The 22761-nt window shown below is 42.9% G+C and overlaps 1 protein-coding gene across 1 annotated transcript in view; it reads left to right on the forward strand.

Annotated features, from left to right (window-relative positions):
* Window positions 1–22761, forward strand: part of DLEC1 (DLEC1 cilia and flagella associated protein) — a 363928-nt gene that overhangs the window by 137780 nt on the left and 203387 nt on the right. Inside the window, exons 12-15 of the mRNA XM_030197931.1 lie at window positions 721–813; window positions 4722–4812; window positions 16690–16852; window positions 20722–20914. Coding sequence (XP_030053791.1) covers window positions 721–813; window positions 4722–4812; window positions 16690–16852; window positions 20722–20914 — 540 coding nt within the window. The remainder of the gene's footprint in view (window positions 1–720; window positions 814–4721; window positions 4813–16689; window positions 16853–20721; window positions 20915–22761) is intronic.

The raw sequence follows: 22761 nt of genomic DNA on the forward strand, positions 1-22761 counted from the left end.
GTGAAGGCATTTCTGAGGGGGGTTGTGGGTGGGAAAGAGTTTGCATTTATTCGTGCTTTATAAAATATGTGTATGCACATAAATTAGCCTGAGAAACTTACGTATGTTCACGCAAAGGTGTTAAATGCAAGCACATTTTTCCATTGACAACAGGACTGAGTCACTGAGACAACTCTCCCAAAACTCAGAACTAAGTGTAATGTTCTAAGCATGTGCAGCCCTTCCTGCATGCAGTAGTCTAAATTCCCTTAGTTTTACTTTTTCCACTTTGCTGAATGAAATCAAAACAAAACTTTCTTGATTCTTAAAAAGAGGCTTAACCGCTCTCTGTTGTTGTTGTTGTTTTTTTTTTTTTTTTTTGTCATTTCACTTTTTAAAACAGAGGAAATTTTTATTTGTTAGTTTTTTTCCTTGTCAGCCCTCCAGACACTGATGCTTGGGTTATGCCTACCAGCAGATGGAGACTGAGCACTAGAACTTTGAGAAGTGTATAATAGCACTCTTCAAACCTGTACATATTATAATACTTTTTCACTTCCCCTAAGTATCCACTGCTTATTACTATTGGAGAAAGGATGATGGGTTAGATGGACCACTGTTCTGATCAGATTTGGCAGTTCTTTTGTTCTTAGATCAGTGAATCATAAAGTAGATTTCAAGGGCTTGAAGACTTTAATAATAAAGGTGAGTGTTCTAATTTCTTTGTTATCTTACATTAAGAATGTTACAGATGCAAAATTTGTCGAGCAAGGTCCATTTGGAATTCGACCTACTCTGTTTCAGTTATACCCTGGTCAAGCTACATTACTAGAGGTTGGTATTGGGTGTTTTAAAAATATTTTTTGTACTTTATAGTATGTTACAATGATTATCATGTTATGTTTTCCAATTTCCCTTTAGAAAAAAATGGTTATCAATAGAAATCAAACAAAATAAAACATGGAAAAGAAAATAAGATGATACCTTTTTTATTGGACATAACTTAATACATTTCTTGATTAGCTTTCGAAGGTTGCCCTTCTTCCTCAGATCGGAAATAAGCAAATGTGGTAGCAGATAGTATATATGAGAGAAACATCAAAGCATTACTTTGACAGTCTGACAGAGTGGGAGGGTGGGGGTATGCATGGGGACATCAAAGCATTTCATTGATATTCTAACAGAATGGGTGTTGGTAGGTGAGAGGAGGGTAATAAACAGAGAAATACAGCTTTATGGTTTATAATGGGTTAGAAAACCCAGATCCTTATTAAGTCCTGTTTGTTGGGTGTCAAAATATTCAATCATTCTTATTTCAAAGGTCTTACGTTCCTGTATTGTTTTAAAATTACCTAAATGGAAAAGTACTCTCAAGAACTAGTTTAAAATCTCTCTTTTATTAAAAAGGTTTTTAAAGTTGCTTTCCACTTTTGTGTAGGAGTAGTATATGCTGAGGAACACTTCACAGCAGCAATTTTCCATCTCTTAGTGCACAGGGAAAACCTACGACTCTGTATATCACTGTCAAAGTGGTGCGGATGCGCACATCTCCCTGAAGTCGGGACCCCATCTCCGATACAGCTCTAACATCTCTGCAAGCTATCTCTACACTGGCACCGACCCTGCCTTTACCAGGACTGTCCTCGAGAATCATCTCCAGATCTTACTACAAGAGGAGCTGGAGCGCTTCCTTGAGAAGCATGGAGCTGAGGCATCAAGGGCACTTGTGCCATCTACAATGTCACTCCAGTCCATCTTAGAGACCTTTGCTCTGCCTGTAAAGTGCCCGTCGATACCGGTGCCTCACTGGGCATTGGAGCCGGCACAGACCAATGTCATGCTTCCCTCCAGTCCATTGGGGTAGGTAGCTACCCTGGATTCTGGGAGAAGCCCGCACCCTGGCACAATCATCCAGAACCTGGACATCCATCCAGTAAACTGAGGTAGTCACACACTCAGACTACTCACGAGGAGTATTTTGCAGAGTTTGAGTTGGACCACTGCTGCGGTTCTGAGACTGAGCCAGAGAACTTCTTGGAAAGGTCCCTTAGCCTGCCTTAGACCTCTCCTCACCACAGGAGGGGAAAAAGTCTCCCCTGGAGGAACTCTGCTTTGTAGGTTTTTTTTGAGAGAAATGGCAGAGACCATTCCATTTAAATTGGAGGTGGAGGATGAGCCCAGGTCCGAGGTGTTGGATGTCCTTGACTAAGACTCTCCTCTGAAAGAAGCTGTGACAGTGCTCATTCACAACATCCTGAAAGATGCACAGATAAAGAATTAGAAGGCCCCTCTCAGTGCAAGTTGTTCCTAAGAAGGCAGACTCCATGAATAGAGTCCAGAAGGCTTCTGGATTCAAAAAGCCACAGTTGCCACCCCATTCCATGCTGTTCGAATCTACTCTCAAAAGAGCCAGCAGTGCGAGGACCCTTGCCTCAGCTCCCCCAGGCAGGGACGCGTGTACTCTGGAGTCTTTTGGGAGGAAAGTTTTCAGGGCTCAATGCTTATTTCCTGCATCCAGCTCTACACAAGCATGTACTGGAAATCCATGGTGGGCACTATGCTCAGGATTACGGACACTCTCCCACTGGAAAAGGCCACACACCTTTGCCAGGTGGCCAATAAACAGAAGAACTGCAGAAAACACTTGGCTCAGGCTACTTTTCATCCTTTTGAGGTGGCATTCAGACTTTTGATGTTGGTATCAGCATGTGCAGACTCTCCTGGCTGCATGTCTCGGACCATGAGCCAGTGGTTCAGGAGAAGTTGGTGGATGACCTGTGCCAAGGTGATAATCTTTGTGGAAACAAGGTTAAAAAGAGAGCTGATAGCATCAAGTCCCTGTCTCAGCCTTCTCCTTCTGCATCCTCCACATCACGGAGGTTTTCAGTTGGGAGTCGAAAGAGTGTCTACTACTCTCAAAGGCACTCTTTCGACTCCTTCCTAACAGGCTCAGCCCCTGCATTCCTGCCCTTAGCAGCAGTGGAATCAAAAGACCAGCCGGTTCCCCAATCTAAGCAAGGGATGAGCTTTTAACTGGCTCCAGCAGAGCATAGCCGAGATGAAAGTATCCGTCCCAGATAACCTACCAGTAGGATGGAGCCTAAAGTTTTTCCAAGAAAGGTGGCCTCTTGTAACTTCAGATTATTGGGTTCTGCAAATAGTCCAGGAGGATTACACCCTCAGTTGGTGTCCACTTTCCCTAAATTGCCCACTGAGCACGTCAAACTTCAGCTCTCAACACCAGGAACTGCTTGCACTGTCAGCCCATTCCACCAGGGGAAGATGGGAAGGGATTCTAGTCCAAGTACTTCCTTGTGCCCATAAAGACGGGGGGTGGGCAGTTCTATAAGGGGGTACCTCCACTTAGGCCGTGTAGTAGGAGCCTTGGTTCCAATATAGAATACTAGTATAACCCAGTATTCACATGCCTAACATAGAGCTGGCTTAAGTGTGGTTGCCTAAATGTGGCAGGGATATGCGTAACTTGGCATATTTTCAAAGCATTTAGCCTTCCAAAGTTCCATAGAAACCTATGGAACTTTGGAAGGCTAAGTGCTTTGAAAATATGAGTGTTCTGTAGATTGCACATGTAGGTGTAGATCAGCCCATATGTATGCTTCTCATGCAAATACACACTATATAAGTTGTGTGAAATGACAGAATAACACTTAGATGCCCTGTTAGCACTTATGCGGGTATGTTTGCATATATGCACAAAATTGCTAGTACTGTAAACATTTATGCACATAATGCATGTGTAAATGTGAGCACCCAGTTTATAGAATTGTCCTTTAGATGTTCAAAAGGGGCTTTTATCATTGACACTGATGGATGAATCAGCCCACTTTTGTGGTTGTTTCATCTTGCTTGTCTATGACAAAATTCAAAAACAAAATCCTTAGAGTTTGTGTCATATGTAAAAGATAATGAACATTTATAAAATAATGTACAATAAAATGCCACTAGGTATGGATGCTAAGCCAATATTTACATGCGTGGAATGCCTTATGAGCAGCTTCTTTTCTAATGTGGCAAATAGATTTGAGGAATCAAAACGCACAAAGTGCTCAGCTGCTAAATCCACAAGCTCACCAAGTTCAGGTCTGCTTTCCTCACCACTAACAGATATCAGCTCCAGACCTATTAGCTGTCCAAGACCTGGTAGAATAACAAATAGGCAAAAACCTCATAATAAACTCAGAGTAATCACTACAAAAACATATAAAATGTTAAGGTGATAAACAATTTATGATTTCCAATCTACTTTAATTCCGAGCATCAAGGCACATTAGATGTCAGCTGTTGTGTATATCGCAGGACTTGCATATATCAGCACTTTGCTTAAATTTTAATACCGCTCTTCCCTGTCCTATACTAAATGGAGTTTCATCTTCTTTCTCTGTATCATCTACTTCTGTTTATTCTCATCTCTTTTATTCTCTGTGCTTTATTTTAACTTTTTGTATTTATTATGTAAACCGCTCTGAAGGCCTCAGCCCTAGGACAGTATATCAACATTTTAATAAACCTGAAATCTATAGGTTTGTGTCACTTTGGTGTCAGTGCAGAAAAGGCAAAAAATATTTTTTATATTGGGTTATTTTATCTGTTAAAACCTACAAACTGAAGCCCTAGATATGAGCAATCCCTACTGATAATGTGCACCAATGCAAAACTGATGACAAAATGATCTCTAAATAATAAAATATTGAAATGCTATTTTTTATAATTTTCTATTTTAGATTGTGTTTTTTCCAAGTTCAGTTGGCTACTTTGAGCAGACTTTTGCCTTTGTTTGTGACAATTGCCAGATCAAAGATTTCACAGTTACAGGTTTGTCTGTAAAATATTTCTACATAAAATTGAGTGGCAAATTGATTATGAGTTCTAGATTACTAACACTATGGGGTCGATATTCAAAAAAGTTTAATTGGGCAGGAGAAGCTCCTCCCCAATTAAACCCTGCTAAACTAGCCATTCACTGATATTCAGTGGCACTTAACTGGTTAATGCTGCTGAATATAAATGCTAACTGGCCATCTCCTAACTGGCTAGGTTGGGGATGTGCTGGGAATGGAGTTAGGGCAGAATGTGCAGCAATATTCAGTCCACTAACTGCCTAAGTAACCATATAAGGTTAGAACAGCAAAGCAGTTGCCCTAACTATGTGCCGCATTAACTGGGCACCGGTCTGAATATCGGCCAGTGCCCTGTTAACTTCTAGGTAAGTGGATGTACCCGGATATGTAATTCTGGGAGCTGCGCATGACCTGGCTTTGAATATTCGGGCTTAAGTCAACCCGCAGCTGGAAGTGGCTTACCAGCTGCCCACTACTATGAACTGAATATAGTTTCAACTCTTTTTCTAAAAGCCTTGTTATTTATTACTTATCGCTTATTAAGATAGCAAATGTTAAAGATAGCAAATGTTTAATGAAGTTTTACATTCTTGAGAAGTACAAATGGTCGTTAGTATAAAACTTGATTACGTCTATGTGTTTTGGGCTGCCTTTTAGTTCCTGTAGTCCAGCCTTGCTGCATACATTCACAGAGTGCCCTTACTGCCCAATAAAAACCAGACTGACCAGGGAAGAGGAAGCTTATATGCAGTGGTGTGCTGGAGCCGGCTCACTCCGGCTCGCAAGATCCGGTTGTTAAATTTTGGCCGGACTTGCGAGCCGGTTGTTGGAAAGGGCGAGCCGGCTCTCCCTCCCTCCGCCCTCCGGATCCGGTCCCTCATCGATCCTACCTTGAATATCGAATTCTTCGGGGCAGGCAGTGTTGCCTGCCCGCAGCTATCGCTGACTTTCCTCCGCCGCCTGTTTGTGCTTTAAAAATGGCCGCCGAGACTTCCAGAGGCGGCCTCGCGAGACTTCTGTAAGTCTCGGCGGCCATTTTGAAACGCAATCGGACGGCGGAGGAAAGTCAGCGATGGCAGCGGGCAGGCAACACTGCCTGCCCTGAAGAATTTGATGGCCAAGGTAGGGTCGATGAGGGACCGGATCGGGAGGGAGGGAGGAAGCAGGAGAATTTGCGGAACGAGTCGGGAGGGGGTGGCAGGGGAAAGAAGGGAGCTGCTGGCCATGGGTGCATGCAGGGCAGGGGAGAGGAGGGTCGCTGGCCATGGGTGGATGGAGGGCAGGGGAGAGAAGGATCGCTGGCCATGGGTGCATGCAGGGCAGGGGAGAGGAGGGTCACTGGCCATGGGTGGATGGAGGGCAGGGGAGAGAAGGGTCGCTGGCCATGGGTGCATGCAGGGCAGGGGAGAGGAGGGTCACTGCTGGCCATGGGTGGATGGAGGGCAGGGGAGAGAAGGGTCGCTGGCCATGGGTGGATGGAGGGCAGGGGAGAGAAGGGTCGCTGGCCATGGGTGCATGCAGGGCAGGGGAGAGAAGGGTCGCTGGCCATGGGTGCATGCAGGGCAGGGGAGAGGAGGGTCACTGCTGGCCATGGGTGGATGGAGGGCAGGGGAGAGAAGGGTCGCTGGCCATGGGTGGATGGAGGGCAGGGGGAAAGGAGGGGGGAGAGAATAAATGCTGGACATGGATGGAGGGGAGGGAAGAGTGAGGAAGGAGATAAGATAAGGGAAAAGGAAGAGAGGAGAAAAACTGCACATGGATGAAGAAAATAGGCAGAAGATGAGGACCAGAAATGAAGAAGAAAGGAGGAAAGGAAAGAAATAAATGGAAAGGAAACCCTGGAAACGGAGTTAAGAGGACAGATAGCAGCAGAATCGGATACTGGGCCAGCATGATCAGAAAAACAGTCACCAGACAACAAAGGTAGAAAATTTCATTTTATTTTCATTATAGTGTTTGGAATATGTTCCCTTTGAGAATCAGGTGCTCAACATTAAAAGTTTATATTTATTTACTTATTTATGGCATTTTATCCCACATTAAACATGAATTAGATTGGAACCTGGGATCATTTAATTTTTTTTTTCCTGGACAGAGTAATGCATTGCCCCCCCCCCCCCCACTGGCTATAGCCAGCTCTGCAATTTTGGGGGGCACAGAGGTGGATGGGGGGCGCCGAGGTGGACGGGGGGGGGGGGGCGCAGTGGTGGACGGGGGGGGGGGGGGGCGCCGAGGTGGACCATGGAGAGAGCCTGTTGTTAAAAATTTACCAGCACACCACTTATATGTAGGGTGAAAATATATATCATGCTTATTTTTTCTAGTGGGTTTATCATTGTGTATACTCAGTAACATTCAGCTCCTCACAAAAATAAATATCCATATATCAGAAATGTATATAAGGGCCTGGAGCCTCCATTTAAATCACCTGTCTGGGGCTAACCGGGCATTTTCAGTGGCACTTAACCAGAGAGTGCCACTGAAAATGCCCAGTTAGTGTCCAAGCCGAAACTGGTTAATTTAGGGGCAGGGTCAGCAATTAACATTTGAGTGTGATATTGAGCACTTAATCAGTTGAAGATAACTGCTTAAATAGGATCATGTAAAGAGTAGTGCTATATTTATGCAGTTCTTCTTAGCCAGTTAAGTGCCAAATATTGCACTTAACCGACTATGAGTTAGCCAGCTCTTTGTACCCTGAAATTCAGTGCCAGAGCCTGGACATGGCCCGCATTGAATTTACAGGTTTAACGCCAGTGGCAGTCAACAAAACACTGATCGACGCCAGGTGAAGGCCCATGCAAATTTTCATTTACAATAATTAGTATTAACTTTTGGGTCAAATGTAGTGCAGGGTTTCTCTCATTTTGTGATCATGGAACACATGCTTAGTACAGGTTACTTTTGTGTGTATAGTTCTAATGAGCTCGGTAAAGTAAATGACACTGTTGGTGCAGCCAAATTAGATCTAAAATCATTGTATGTTTTAAGGATGTTTTCTGATTGGACAGCATTTATGAGTGCTTTGGAGGAAATCGTGTCTTAAGAACATTTTTCTAATCTTAGCATTTGGATGGCATCTTTAAAAATGGTGGCTGTGAGTAATGAAATCTATAAATATTGAACCCTTAGGAGCTGTGCAGCTGATTTTGGTTTTCTAAGGAAATTTAAATAGGTATTGCAATTTAGTTTATGGTTTATTCAAGGCTTAATATACCACAGTTAATAGCCAGTATTAACAGAGCATAGTAACATAGTAGATGACGGGAGATAAAGATCTGTATGGTCCATCCAATCTGCCCAACAAGATAAACTCAGCATAAGGTGTGATGTGATACTACATATGTATACTTGATCTTGATTTGTCCTTGCCATTTTCAGGGCACAGACTGTAGAAGTCTGCCCGGTTGGACTTGCTCTCCAACTTCTGAAGTTGTCATCAAAGCTCCCATTCCAGCCCCTCCAAATCTGTCCAGCCATGATCAGGACACAGACCGTAGAAATCTGCCCAAAATTGGCTTTGCTTCCCAATTACTGGTGTTGCCATCTAATCACCACTAAGCTTGTTTGGTTCCATGCCTTCTATACAGGATTCCTTTGTGTTTATCCCATGTATTTTTGAATTCCATTACTGTTTTCATCTCCACCACCTCCCATGGAAGGGCATTCTAGGTATCTATCACCCTCTCCATGAAAAAGTATTTCCTGACATTATTCCTGACCCCCCCCCCCCCCCCCCCCCCGCATCCTCAATTCATGTCCATTCTACCACCTTCCCATCCCTTGAAAAGGTTTGATTGTAGATTAATACCTTTCAAATATTTGAACATCTATATCATATCACCCCTGTTTCTCCTTTCCTCCAGAGTATACATGTTTAAGTCAGCAAGTCTCTCCACATACATCTTGTTACATAAACCCCCTACCATTTTCATTGCTTTTCTCTAAACTGCTTTAAATCTTTTTATGTCCTTAGCAAGATACAGCCTCCAAAACTGAATGCAGTACTTCAAGTGGGGCCTCACCAATGACTTATATAGGGGCATCAACACCTCCTTTCTGCTGCTGATTATATACCCCTCTCTATGCAGCCTGGCATCCTTCCGGCTGTGGCCACTGCCTTGTCCCATTGTTTCGTCATCTGAAGCTTCTCAGACACCATCAACCCAAGGTCCCTCTCCTGATCTGATTATGATTTTTAAAAAAAGCTTGAGTGAATAGGTGGGCAATAGCAAACAAACTTCTTTAATCCCTTGAATACGTGGGACATAGCCAACAAACTTCTTTAATACTTTGAATAATGGCAGCTCTAATTCAGATCATATTACATCGATATTGTATGAGTTGCACTGGCTTTTAAGAAACAGATGGAATTTAAGATGCTGTGTCTTGTTTTTAAAGCTTTGAATTTAGGGAATCCTGAATATTTTTCTAAAAGATTAGGTATTCCCCGTCACGTGAACTGTATTCTTCTCAGAAAGGACTTTTAAAACTACTTGGTTTGGACATTGTCAGATTGATTTCAGATCAAATGCGAGTGTTTTCTTACAGTGGACCATCATTATGGAACTCATGGTTGCATTGTTTTTCTGACTGTTCTTCATACTGTGGTTTTCAAAAAGCCTTAAAGGCCTTATTATTTCAGCAATGTTTTAGATAATTCTAAAACTATTTATTGATGCAGTTTTTGATTGATTGTATGAAGTATTATGTATATATATGATTTTGTTGTAAACTGCTCAGACACTCTAGTATTGAGCGGTATATCAAATTAATCCAATCCAAAGAAGAAAATCACCAATAGGGGGTAATTCTATAACTTTGCTATATATAGGCAAAGGGCACCTGATTGGCTCATATTCTAAAAAGGAAACTAGGTGCCTACTTCCCTTTATAGAATACAAGCATAACTGGGTATATAGACGTGTATGCACTTAGATGTGAGCATTTATGCCAGACATAGAGCTGGTGTAAATACTTTCAATTAGTTTGGGGAGATATGCATATAATATAGTATATAAGTTATAAAAGTAAATGTACACCTCACCTAGGCTTGGTCCATATGCTGCCTGTGTGTATGTCCACCTTCATGCTATGCGCTATTGAAGATACGTGCATAGTTACAGAATATTTATTTATTTTACAAACTTCTATACCACTTAAATCCAAGCGGTTTACAAAAAACAAACATATAATGTACATAAAATACAAATTAAAAAGATAAACACAAAACAAATGTAAAACACCAGTTCTACTAATAATACATAGCCTGTTGCAGTGCCGCTCAAAACTGTCTTAGGTTACAAAAAAAGACCTCAGACTATTGCAGTGCCACTCATAACTCTCTCAGCAAAAAATTACATAAGTGCCTCAACAAATAAGGAAGTTGTTAAAATCATTTAAACTGTGAAGCTTCTGCACCCTGACGTAAGTGCTTCTTCAAAGAATTCTATAAAGAAATCCTAGCTATAGAAAAAGCTGAAAGCCTTGTGTAACGATATCTCACATCAATAGATGAATCAAATGAAAGATGCATTGCTGTCTCAGATCTCAAATTCCTACTTGGACGGTATATGCAAAAACAATCCTTAAAATATTGTGGAGCTGACAAGTAAATTGCTTGATGAACCAAACAAAGCACTTTATACTGTATCCAATAGTGAACTGGCAACCAATGCAACTGGTTCAAAATAGGGATTATATGAGTCACCCTGGATACTCTAGTAACCAACACTTGCCACTGCATTTTGCACTATCTGCAATGCTCTAATCTTGGACTTACACATACCAAGATAAAGAACGTTGCAGTAATCCAACCTAGACAAAACCATACTTTGTATAACTCCACAGAAATTACTCAATGTTAACATAGGTTTCAACCTATATAGCAATTGAAATTGAGCAAAAGAAGACTGAATAACATTCACCACTTGATGTTTCATGGTCAAACCTGAATCCAGAGATACCCCCAACAATTTCACCACCCTTTGAACTGATAAACTCACCCCATTCAGCCTCAAAAATTGAGGCCAAAAGTCCTCAACAGTTCTACCTAGAATCATCACCTCTGATTTCACAATATTCAAAAGCAAACCATGTTCACACATTCAATCATTAATTGCATCCATATACGACTGTACCTTTAATTCAAGGCAAGTTCCCTATATAGTAATGGGGAAAAAATGAATATCTTCAGCATATAGATGGTAACTAACCCCTAACTTCTGAAAAACTTTCCGTAAAGAGGCCATATACACATTAAACAATAGCACCGAAAGGGCAAAGCCTTGCGGTACTCTTTCTCTAACTTATCCTCCTGGGGAACCTGTCTTCACATGCAAAGACCATCCTACCAAATAGGAAGCAAACCACTCAAATACTCGCTCTGTCATCACTAACCCACTTAATTTAGATAACAACAACTGGGCATTCACGGAGTCAAAAGCCCCTGAAATATCCAGGGATATCAAACAAAAACAAACATTTATATCAAATCCTCTCCTTATCTCATCAACTGTAGATAACAATAAAGACTCATCCCAATGAGTTCTACAAAAACCAAGCTGACAAGCATCCAAACAATCAACTTTATCAATGAAGTCCTCCAACTGACGCAGTGCTGACGTGCACTTTAAGGCATGTACATGCATACCCGCACACTTACACGCATATATACTAGTATTCTAAATGTTAGTGCCTACTTTATTGAATTATCCTGTATTCCAGTTGTTTATTATTGGTTAGCATGAACTGTGTACCTAAAATTGATCCTGCAGCAGATAATATGCGATAAAGATATTAACATATAACCTTTAGTAAATAACCTTTAGTAAATGATTCCCTTAAAAGTATTATTAGAAAGGTATAAATGAGTATGTAAAAGTCAACTCTGTGATATCGTGTACAATAGAGGCAACTTAATTCCATCTGACAGTCCACTTTTAGTACTCCCCTAGGTTCAATCACATTTATGACAGTTGGACCATCATATAACAATCACAGTAGCCAAACTCAACTTCAAATGGTTCCTGGAAGGACTCCCAAATCTTTACATGTCCGTTGTTATTATTCTTTTTTTATGATTTTTAAAATATATCCTCAATTCCAACTTGCACTCATACTTCCTTATAAATAAATATGTATTATTTTTTAGTTCTTCATTTGAATTCACAAACTACGAAGCATGAGCACTTAGCTTTATCTTAGCAGGCAACCTCCCTCGACATGATCATATTTCACTTGAACTGCATTAGGAAGAAGGCACCTCTACATCTTCACAGAGACTCATAACTGCAGAACGCCATAGAAACTTCACATTGTGTTCTGGATATGACATCATACTGTAGAAATAATGCATGGCAATAACAGTATTTTATTTATTTATTTATTTATTAGGATTTATTTACCGCCTTTTTGAAGGAAGGAGTTCACTCATGGCGGTGTATAGTAAGAATAGAGCCACACTGAGCCTGCAAATAGGTGGGAAAATGTGGGATACAAATGCAATAAAATAAAATAAAAATAAATCAAACATGAGCAATAGGCAATTACAGCAGTAAAAATATTCGAAAACAATACAAAGTATGGCATGGTATAGTAGCAATGTCAACACAATACGTAATAGAACATTATAAGTAGTATTGAAGGGTGAGGCAAAGTTGTAACATATAGATGGGTAAGAAAGTAGGAAGAATTAGAAAGTAAGGTGACTGATTTGAAGAAAGTTGCACATGGAGGAGTGGATAAACATGTCCCACTGCACTTTGTGCAGCCCAAGTCACTCCTTGTGTGTATGAGTGTTACGCTCTGCTATACTCCTCCAGAGGTGCAGCCTGCTCATGCAGGGTATGGGCATTCGAGGATGCGGCGGCCATCTTGGATGTGGTATCTCCAGGATAGGACGGCCATCTTGGAGTTGGCATCTCAGCTTGTGGCAGCCATCTTGGAGTTGAGCAGCTTCAGGAAGGAAGCCCATATTTGGGCGTAGAGCATCTCCTCTGATGGGGGCGGCCATCTTGGAACAGTTGCACATGGTTGAGCCTAATTCCTGCACTATTTAAAGCCATGCTTCGGCTTCTATTTGCGTAGAGGTTGTGGTCTTCATCTGTTCCAGTGTTTTCCTGAGTTCCTGACCTTGGATTGCTTACTGACCACACGTTGTGTTGCTGCCTGCCTTGACCTTGGACTGTTTACTGACTATTCTTTGCTCTGCCATTTACGGGCTCTGGACTGTGTTTGTTTGCCCAACTGTCTGGTCAGTGGTCGTGCAACCCTGCTGGTTCCGGAAGTCCTGCCGGCCACTCGAACCCAGGGGCTCAACTCCTGGGGGGCAGTGGCTAAGTGCAGGTGAAGCTAGGGGTTGTCTGGCTGCCTGACCGAGTGCGGTGTCACTCCATCTTCGCCCTGCTCAGTCGGGGCACAAGGGCTCACACATCCCCAGTCATAACAGTGAGTGAGACTAGCAAGTTAGTTACTTCTTCCATTAAAGGATTGGTTGAAGAGCCAAGCTTTCACCTGCTTCCTGAAGTAGAGATAGTCTTGTGTTAAGCAGAGCCTTTCAGGCAATGCATTCCAGAGTGTGGGGGCTACTCCGGAGAAGGCTCGCTTGCGGGTGTCACATTGTGTAATGTCTTTTGGAGAGGGTGTAGTTAATGAAAGTCCTTGGGAGGACCTTAGTGTCCTTGGCAGTGTGTGGAGGATCATCCTGTTCTTTAGATACTCAGGGCCATTTCCTTTCAGGGCCCTTTCAGTATGAAGGTGAATCTCCTGCAGGCTTATTTTTGAAAGAGAAGGGCGCCCATCTTCCGACACAAATCGGGAGATGGGCGTCCTTCTCTCACGGTCACCCAAATCAGCATAATCAAAAGCCAATTTGGGGCACCCAAACTGCTTTCCGTCGCGGGGACAACCAAAGTTCAAGGGGGCGTATCGGCAGCGTAGCGAAGGCGGGACTGGGGCATGCTTAAGAGATGGGCGTCCTCAGCCGATAATGGAAAAAAGAAGGGCGTCCCTGACAACTTGGCCGACTTTACTTGGTCTATTTTTTCTTGCGACCAAGCCTCAAAAAGGTGCCCAAACTGAACAGATGACCACCGGAGGACTGAGGAAGAGGAAGGGAATGTAGAAGATGGTAATTGCAGTAGATGGGCAGACTGGATGGTCCTTGTCTGCCAACATTTTCTGTTTTTATATTTCATTAACAGATATTTGAATGTTATTGAATAAAGCCCCAGCAACACATACATGGTGTGAATGTGCCCTCAAGCAGAGGTATGTTACATCATTTATGATAATGAGTAGTTGAAAATTAGTATGCAACATGAACAACATTATTGCTCAAAGTCATTTGGGTTTGTTCATAAATCTATCCTGTTTCTGACTAGGAAACGTCTAAGGGGAGCATCCATAAGCTCCTAGCTATCAAAGCATTCTAATAAAATAAGACTACAATATTTTCTCTTGAATAAATGCTTATCTTACTTCCACTAAAATGATATGTACTTCACAATGTATTTCTTTTGCTATGATTTAAAATCTGGCAAACTCTGTGATGATGATGTAATGCTCTTCCATGCAGATCAAATAAATAATTCTTACACCATCATGTTTTATTTTGAAGATAATGATGTATGGGTTCTTGCTCTTTACATTAGTCACATTATTAAGATATGTATATGTAGAAGAAGAAACCAGGAGGGGCATAATCGAAAGGGGCGCCCAAGTTTTCATGGGGCCGTCCTCGTATTATCGAAACAAGATGGGCGTCCATCTTTCATTTTGATAATACAGTTGGGGACACCCAAATCTCAACATTTAGGTCAACCTTAGAGATGGTCGTCTCCGGTGTTCAGCGATAATGGAAACCAAGGACGCCCATCTCAGAAATGACCAAATCCAAGCCATTTGGTCGTGGGAGGAGCCAGCATTCGTAGTGCACTGGTCCCCCTCACATGCCAGGACACCAACTGGGCACCCTAGGGGGCACTGCAGTGGACTTCAGAAATTGCTCCCAGGTTCATAGCTCCCTTATCTTGTGTGCTGAGCCCACCAAACCACCCCCCCAAAACCCACTCCCCACAACTGTACACCACTACCATAGCCCTAAGTGGTGAAGGGGGCACCTAGATGTGGGTACAGTGGGTTTTTGGTGGATTTTGGAGGGCTCACATTTACCACCACAAGTGTAACAGGTGGGGGGGAGGATGGGCCTGGGTCCGCCTGCCTGAAGTACACTGCACCCACTAAAACTGCTCCAGGTGCCTGCATACTGCTGTGATGGACCTGAGTATGGCATTTGAGGCCGGCAAAAAGTGGTGGGAGGGGTGTTAGTGACCACTGGGGGAGTAAGGGGCGGTGATCCCCAATTCCATCCGGTGGTCATCTGGTCAGTTCAGGCACCTTTTTGATGCTTGGTCGTGAAAAAAAATGGACCAAGTAAAGTTGCCCAAGTGTTCGTCAGGGACACCCTTCTTTTTTCCATTATTGGACGAGGATGCCCATCTCCTAAGCACGCCCCAGTCCCGCCTTCGCTACACTGCGGACACGCCCCCGTGAACTTTGGTCATCCCCGCGATGGAAAGCAGTTGAGGGTGCCCAAAATCGGCTTTCGATTATGCTGATTTGGGCGACCTTTCGAGAAGGACACCCATCTCCCAATTTGTGTCAGAAGATGGGCGCCCTTCTCTTTCAAAAATTCACCTTATAGTATTTCCATTGTTGTTTCACCAGAGATTTATACCAAAGCAACAAAACATTGCTTTTACTGCTGGCCATGCCTCTACCTATGCACCCAGATCTTGCTCTTTTGTGCATTGCTTGTAGCATATTTAAGTTGCCATACTCTATACCGTTCCTCAAGCATTGCTAGATCCCTTCTCATATCACCTGTGCCTTCCAGGATATCCATCCTATTGTAGCTTTATTAAGAGGCAAACCTTTTGTGAAAGCCATTCCACAACATTGCTTACAAAAAATGTTAACAATTGGACATTCCCGTTGGCACACAAGTGTTGCCAACTGGGACCCGTGTTGCCATACTAGGACAGACTGAAGGTCCATCAAGCCCAGTATCCTGTTTCCAACAGAGGCCAATCCACATCACAAGTACTTGGCAAGATCCCAGAACAGAAAAACATATTTTATGCTGCTTATCTTAGGAATAAGCAGTGGATTTTCCCAAGTCCATCTTAATAATGGCTTATGGACTTTTCTTTTAGGAAATTATCCAAACCTTTTTTAAACCCTGCTAAGCTATCTGCATTTACCACATTCTCCAGCAACTATTCAGTGTTTAATTACTTAAAGATTAGCTGTCTGTTTAATATCTTTCTTTACTTCCCTATACCCTGTACCTATAATGGAACCTAATGTACTATAAATTGGTTTCCTGGTTGGTTGGTTTTTTTTTTAAAAAAAATTTATATTTTATGTGTTTTTGCTTATAATTATATGGAAATTTACTTTTACTTTTGTAATTGTTTAATCATTTTCAATTAAAACCAAAAAGCATTTGTCGGGTCACCACAGCTGAAATAAAAATAACCATTTATATATGGCAGAGGTTCTCAACCTAGCTCTTAGGACACTCAGGTTTTCAAGATACCCTCAATGAATATGCATGACATGGATTTACATAAAATGGCAGTAGTGCATGCAAATTTATCTCATGTACATTCATTGTGGATATCATGGCTGAGTATGTCCCAAGGACTGGGTTGAGAACCCTTGGTATATTGTAAGAACTTTGGAAATCATGAATTTGTTTATCACTTTAACATTTTATGTAATATTTTTCTAGTGATTACTCTGAGTTTGTCATTATGAAGCTTTTGCCTATTTATTGTTTTACCAGGTCTTGGACAACTGATAGGTCTGGAGCTGATATCTGTTAGTGGTGAGGAAAGCAGACCTGAACTTGGTGAGCTCACGGATTTAGCAGCTGAGCACTTTGTGCGGTTCGATTCCTTAAATCTATTTGCCACACTAGAAAAGAAGCTGCTCATAAGGAATTCCACGTATGTAAATATTGGCTTAGCATCCATATCTAGTGCCATTGTGAGTGATTTTATAAATGTTGATTATCTTTTACATATGACACAATCTATGTATTTTGTTTTTGAATTTTGTCATAGACAAGCAAGATGAAACAGCCACAAAAGTGGGCGGCATCATCTATAAGTGTCAATGCTGATAAAAGCCCTTTTTGAACATCTAGATTTCTTAAGGTTGCTGTGACTACTAGCTCAGCCTTGAGCAGCCTCTCTGTGTGGCACGAGTGGACAGCTCTTCCGTTTAGCTGGGACTACTAGCTCAGCCCTGAGCTACCTCTCTGTGTGATGTCTTTTTGACTTGGTTAGGACTATTCATTTATAGCGGTGGTTCTAAGCCCAGTCCTGTGCTGCCTTCCTGTGTGGTTTTCTTATCTTTTACTTGTGGTTTCTAACATGTGAGTCTAAGAGGGGTTGTCTTTTCCCCTTTAGTTTCTTTGTGCCTTTGTGTAGGGCCTTTTGACCCCTTGTTTGTGGCTCTGTTTAGTGCATTGTGTGTGTACTGCTTGAGTAGTACTTGCTCAAAGAGATTCCATTCTGTTTCTTTTCCCTTCCCACTGGTATGATTCGGTTCCAGTTCGGCCATGAGGCCCGTATGCTTGGACTCTGTACGAGTGGGTTCCGGATCAGCCTTGCAGCCCACCTGAGTGGTCTATCTCCCTTTTCTGGTGGTGCTTGTTGCTTGTCTTGAGTGTGCTTTGTCTATTTGTCATGTCTGGTATCTTGTTTGTATTCAGTGCCTGGTTCACCTCTGCTCTGCGCCTCCCCTGAGGACCTGTCTGCTGCAGCCTGGCTGCAGCCCAAGGGCTCACCATCCCAGGTTCTGTGACATTCCTGGATCCCTTTTTTAAAATAGGCATTAAATTGGCCACTCTCTAAAATCTTAGGTACTATGGATGTTTTTAACAACAGCAATCTGCAATTTCATGTTTGAGTTCTTTCTGTACCCTGAGGTGTATACCATCCGGTCCAGGTGATTTACTACTCTTTAATTTGTCAATTTGGTTTGGTACATTTCCCGGTTCACCAAGATTTCTTTCAGTTCCTCTGCATCGTTGCCCTTGAAAACCATCTCTGGTACTGGTACATTTTCATCAGTAAAGACCAAGGCAAAGAATACAGCCTCTCTGCTACAGCCCTGTCCTCCCTGAGGGCCTCTTTTACTCCTCAATGATCTAACTGTCCTGCGGATTCCCTCACAGGCTTTCTGCTTCTGATTAGGTCTGATTTCAATTAAATTTTTTAAAATTTTAATCACACGATTTATCGTGTGATTAAAGGTGGGACATAGCTAGAAGTTCATGGGAGGCACACATTTCCTCTCCCTCCCTACCCCCCACATAGGCAATACTTATGTACTTACGAGGAAGTACGAGGAGGAAGGGGGTGACTCAGGCAGTAGATTTCTTCAGCTGGCAGGGATTCAGCTATCCCACCAGCCATTGAACAGGTTTGGAGAGGGCCTGAGCCCCTTCTCTCCCTCTCTCATATGTGCCTCCAGTACCTTCACTCTTTTTTTCTCTTTTGTGCCTCCCTGTGCCTTCACCCATTCTCTCAAGTGCCCCCCAATGCATTCACCCATTCTCTCATCTGCCCCCCTATGGCTTCACCCATTCTCTCTATCTCTCTCTCTCTCTCTCTCTCTCTCTCTCTCATGTATCCCCCTGTGCCTTCTCTCTCTCTCTCCCTTGTGTAGCCCCCTGTGCCTTCTCTCTCTCTCTCGTCTGTTCACCCCTGTGACTTCACCCACTCGCTCTCTCTCTCATGCACTCCCCATGCCTTCACCCATTCTTTCTCTCACTCATGTGCCCCCCCATGCCTTCACCTAATCTTTCTCTCTCTCTTTGTCTCATGTGCTCCCTGTACATACACCTGTTCTCTCTCCAATGTGTGCCGTGCCTCCCCTCTCCTCCCCCTCGCTAAATGGTCTCTACTGGCGAGCGATTATTCAAACAAGCTGAAACTACAGGAAGTAAAACGTCGAAGGACCAACTGATGATCCTCCTTTGCTGCAATATGGATGGGAATGAGAAGTTGGAACCCCTCATCATTGGAAAGAGCAAACAGCCCCGTTGCTTCAAGAATGTTAAGGGACTTCCTGTGTCATACGAGGCTAATGCAAATTCATGGATGACTGGGAAAATTTGGAAGCAGTGGCTAAAGAAGTTAGACACTAGAATGTGGGCACAAAAGCATCAGATTTTGTTGCTTTATGATAATTGTGCTGCACACAGTGATGATATCAGGCTGTCTAACATCAAGGTGATCTTCCTGCCACCAAACACTACCTCTCTGATTCAACCTATGGATCAGGGCATAATTTCAAAAAAACATTATCGGGCTGTTGTGCTACGTCGTCTGATGAGCGTTATGGATGACCAGACTGGCAAGGATAAATGTGCTGTTGAACTGGCTCGTAATCTATCACTGTTGGATTCCCTACATATGCAGAAAGAAGCCTGGAATCATGTTACACAGGCAACCATTGTGAACTGCTACAAGCGGGCAAGCTTTGTTAAGGATGTGGAGAGGGACGAAACAGATGCAGCTGTTGCAAACGCGTCAGATAAACAGGCTATTGATATACCAGCCGGTGTTACTGAAGAGGAGTTTCATCACTACGTAGCTGTTGATTACGATCTACAAACAGCTGCCGACAGCACTGATGTCGAGATATGTGCCTACACGCAGGCAACGACTTATGATGAAACAGATGATGAAATGAGCAGCGAGGCACATGCTGACGAAATTCAACAACCTGTCACTTTTGCAAGAGCACTGGAGAGTCTCAACACCATGTGGGCCTATCTGGAGGCCACTGGATGCCAGTGCTATGACAATTTTTACTGTCTGGCAGACGTAGTCTATGAAACTCACAGACACAGTAGTGTACAGAGGACTATGATTACTTCAAGTAAGCCTAACGTCAGTTAACGGAAACTGTATAATGTCAGTTAACGGAGACTGTATACTGTATGTATAATAAACAGTACTGTACATATGTTTATCAGATGTCAAGCATCTTTGGGTCACTACGGAGACTGTATACTGTACGTATAATAAATAGTGCATGTGTTCGTCAGATTTCAAGCTTCTTTGGGTCACTATGGAGACTGTATACTGTACATATAATAAACAGTACATGTGTTTGTCAGATTTCAAGCTTCTTTGGGTCACAACGGTTAAGTGCACGTTCCGGTTAACTGCATGTATTTCTTTGGTCCCAGACCCTTGCACTTAAGTGGATTGCACTGTACATCCTCTTCAAATCTGTGCATGCCACCTGCATACATATGTAAGTGATTCCTCTTCCAAAATCGCTATTAAACATGCGTGCCAACTGACACATACAAATACGTTTTTTCTTTTTACATGTGCAAACCTAAAATCACCTCCTTTATGCATTTGATTTATCCTTTAATCCACTTATTAAAATAAAGTTTTACAGCCATAGCAAATTGACAGTCGTTCCATGTCTATCACTCTCAATAGGCTTCTAGAATGTATTACAGATATTGCTATACCACATAAAACAGCATCTACTGTCTGGACAATGCCTCTGAATATCCTGATCACCAGCACTTCACTGGTGAGCAGATGCTGTTATCCAGATAAATGTTTTTGAATATTGACCCAAAAGTTGATATGGAAGCATTGAAAGAAATGGCAGTGTTGTGGTTAGGGAGTACTTTTCCTTGTAAATTTGAGAGTTAGCAATTGCGTTAAAATGCAGCAAAACCATTGTCATTACAACGATCCAGTTTGAAAATCACATAGTTTATTTTGAATAGTGTGTTTTATGCTTTCACATTCATTTTACAAATATTGTGTTTTAGGCATGTGGCATTGCCTTTTTACTGGCAGATTATGAAACCCAATTTACAGGCATTGATACCAGGAGAATCTCCAGACCCTGAGAAGATTAAATATGACCAGGATATTGAGACAGCTTTCAGTATAACACCAGTCCGTGATACACTACTGCCTCACAGTAGCTCTGAGTTTATACTCTGGTATACCCCCAAGGAGGTATGAATTGTATTTTCTTTGTATCTAGGAAGACCGTTTTTTAAATAAAATGAATAAATCTTGCACTGGAATTTCAGATTTCATTATCTGTTATGAAATACAATGAAAGTTAATGACTGTTCTTTTGTAAGTTAGCTGTAATAATGGGTTGCAAAATAAAAATCTTAAGCAGGATAGAAGCACAAGATGAAAAAAAGATCAAGCAAGGTTTTTGGTATTCATTCTGCCATACAAAAATAAAACCTTTTGGCAGCAAATTGAGACCATCCGGGATCAAGCAAATATTTTGAAAGTCTTAAAGTTAAAAAAAAAAAAAAAAAAAAGAACAGGGAAACAATAATGGGACAGATTTTCAGCCATGGCATAACCAGTTAAGTTGACACCAGTGGCGTACCAAGGGGGGGGGCAGTGTGGGGGCGATCCGCCCCGGGTGCACACCGCTGGGGGGGTGCCGTGTGCCTGTCGGCTCTTCGTTTTCATGCTCCCTTTGCCACGGAACAGGTTACTTCCTGTTCCAGGGCAGAGGGAGCATGAAACGAAGAGCCGGCAGGTGCGCGGCACCCCCCAGCGGCGTGCACCCGAGGGGGGGTTCTTTCGCCGGGGGATCGGGGGTTCTTTCACCGGGGGGGGGGGGGGGGCGCTGCACCCGGGGGGCGGGGCGCATCGGCAATCCGCCCCGGGTGTCAGCCCCCATAGGAACGCCACTGGTTGACACTACTAAATATACTGACCCAAAGCTAATCAGATACCTTACCCCACTAACTTTAATTGGATATTCCACAGCACCATTATTGTTTCTTTGAACTTAAAAGGCAATTTTGCAACTGAGCACATGCAGTTACAAATATCCTGTTCACATAAGAGCTAAACACGCTATTCTTTAAGGGCACATGTACATGCTATAGCGCATAACTGCAAGGGAGTGTACATATAGGAGGGGCATGGGTGGGGCTGCTACTTATATGCACAACTTACAGAATGTCACGGTATGAGGGATGTGAGCCCTTGGGCCATAGTGAGATGGTTTCACCTGTGCGATGCAAGCGCAGCACAGGTCCTTGCTGACCTCTGCTGACACAGATGCTTGACAAAGTCCAGGACACAGTGCCAGAACCAAGCTAGAAGTGACAAATGCCAGGCCCAACAGCTGGGGAACAAGGTCTGGAACTGGCCAGAGATCAGCAGGCCACAAGCAAGCAAAGTCAAGAACAGTCAGGCATGAACATGGGAACAAGGCAGGACAGGAGCACTAGAGCAAGGCAGGAACAGGCTGGCAGGAACAAGGCAGGGCCAGAATACTGGCAGGAGTACTGGAACAAGGTAGGACAGGAGCAATGGAATAAGGCAATGCAGGAACAGGTCAACAGGAACACTGGAACAAGGAAGGGCAGGAATACTGGCAGGAGCAGGCAAGCAGAAACACTGAAGTCAGCAGGACACCAGGAAGCCTGTTGCCAAGGCACTGGTTGAGAGTAAAGGACTTCCTTAAATACCCAGGCAGGATGTGATGTCATGAGTCGGCACCACCTCGCAGGGCTATAGAAAGGAAGTGCAGAGCTCAAGGAAGCAGAAAAGGTTCCTCAGGTACAGGAGACTGCTGAGCCATTGAAGACTTCAGGTGAGGGGCATGACACAGAATATTTAAGTTATGCACATTGTATTGGTCAGAAACAGGTGTAAATGGGTGCTCATAATGGGCATTCCTAATGTGGGTTTATGCTGGTATTCTATAACGAATCCAGGTGCCTAAGTGCTGTTATAGAATAGGCATTCCCTGCACTACATCGAGGCAGAAGGGGATGGCCAGTTGTTTGAATTGTCCCATTAGTGACTTGCCCAACAAGAGC

The sequence above is a fragment of the Microcaecilia unicolor genome, chromosome 1 (assembly GCF_901765095.1).
Source record: "Microcaecilia unicolor chromosome 1, aMicUni1.1, whole genome shotgun sequence".
Classification (NCBI taxonomy): Eukaryota; Metazoa; Chordata; class Amphibia; order Gymnophiona; family Siphonopidae; genus Microcaecilia; species Microcaecilia unicolor.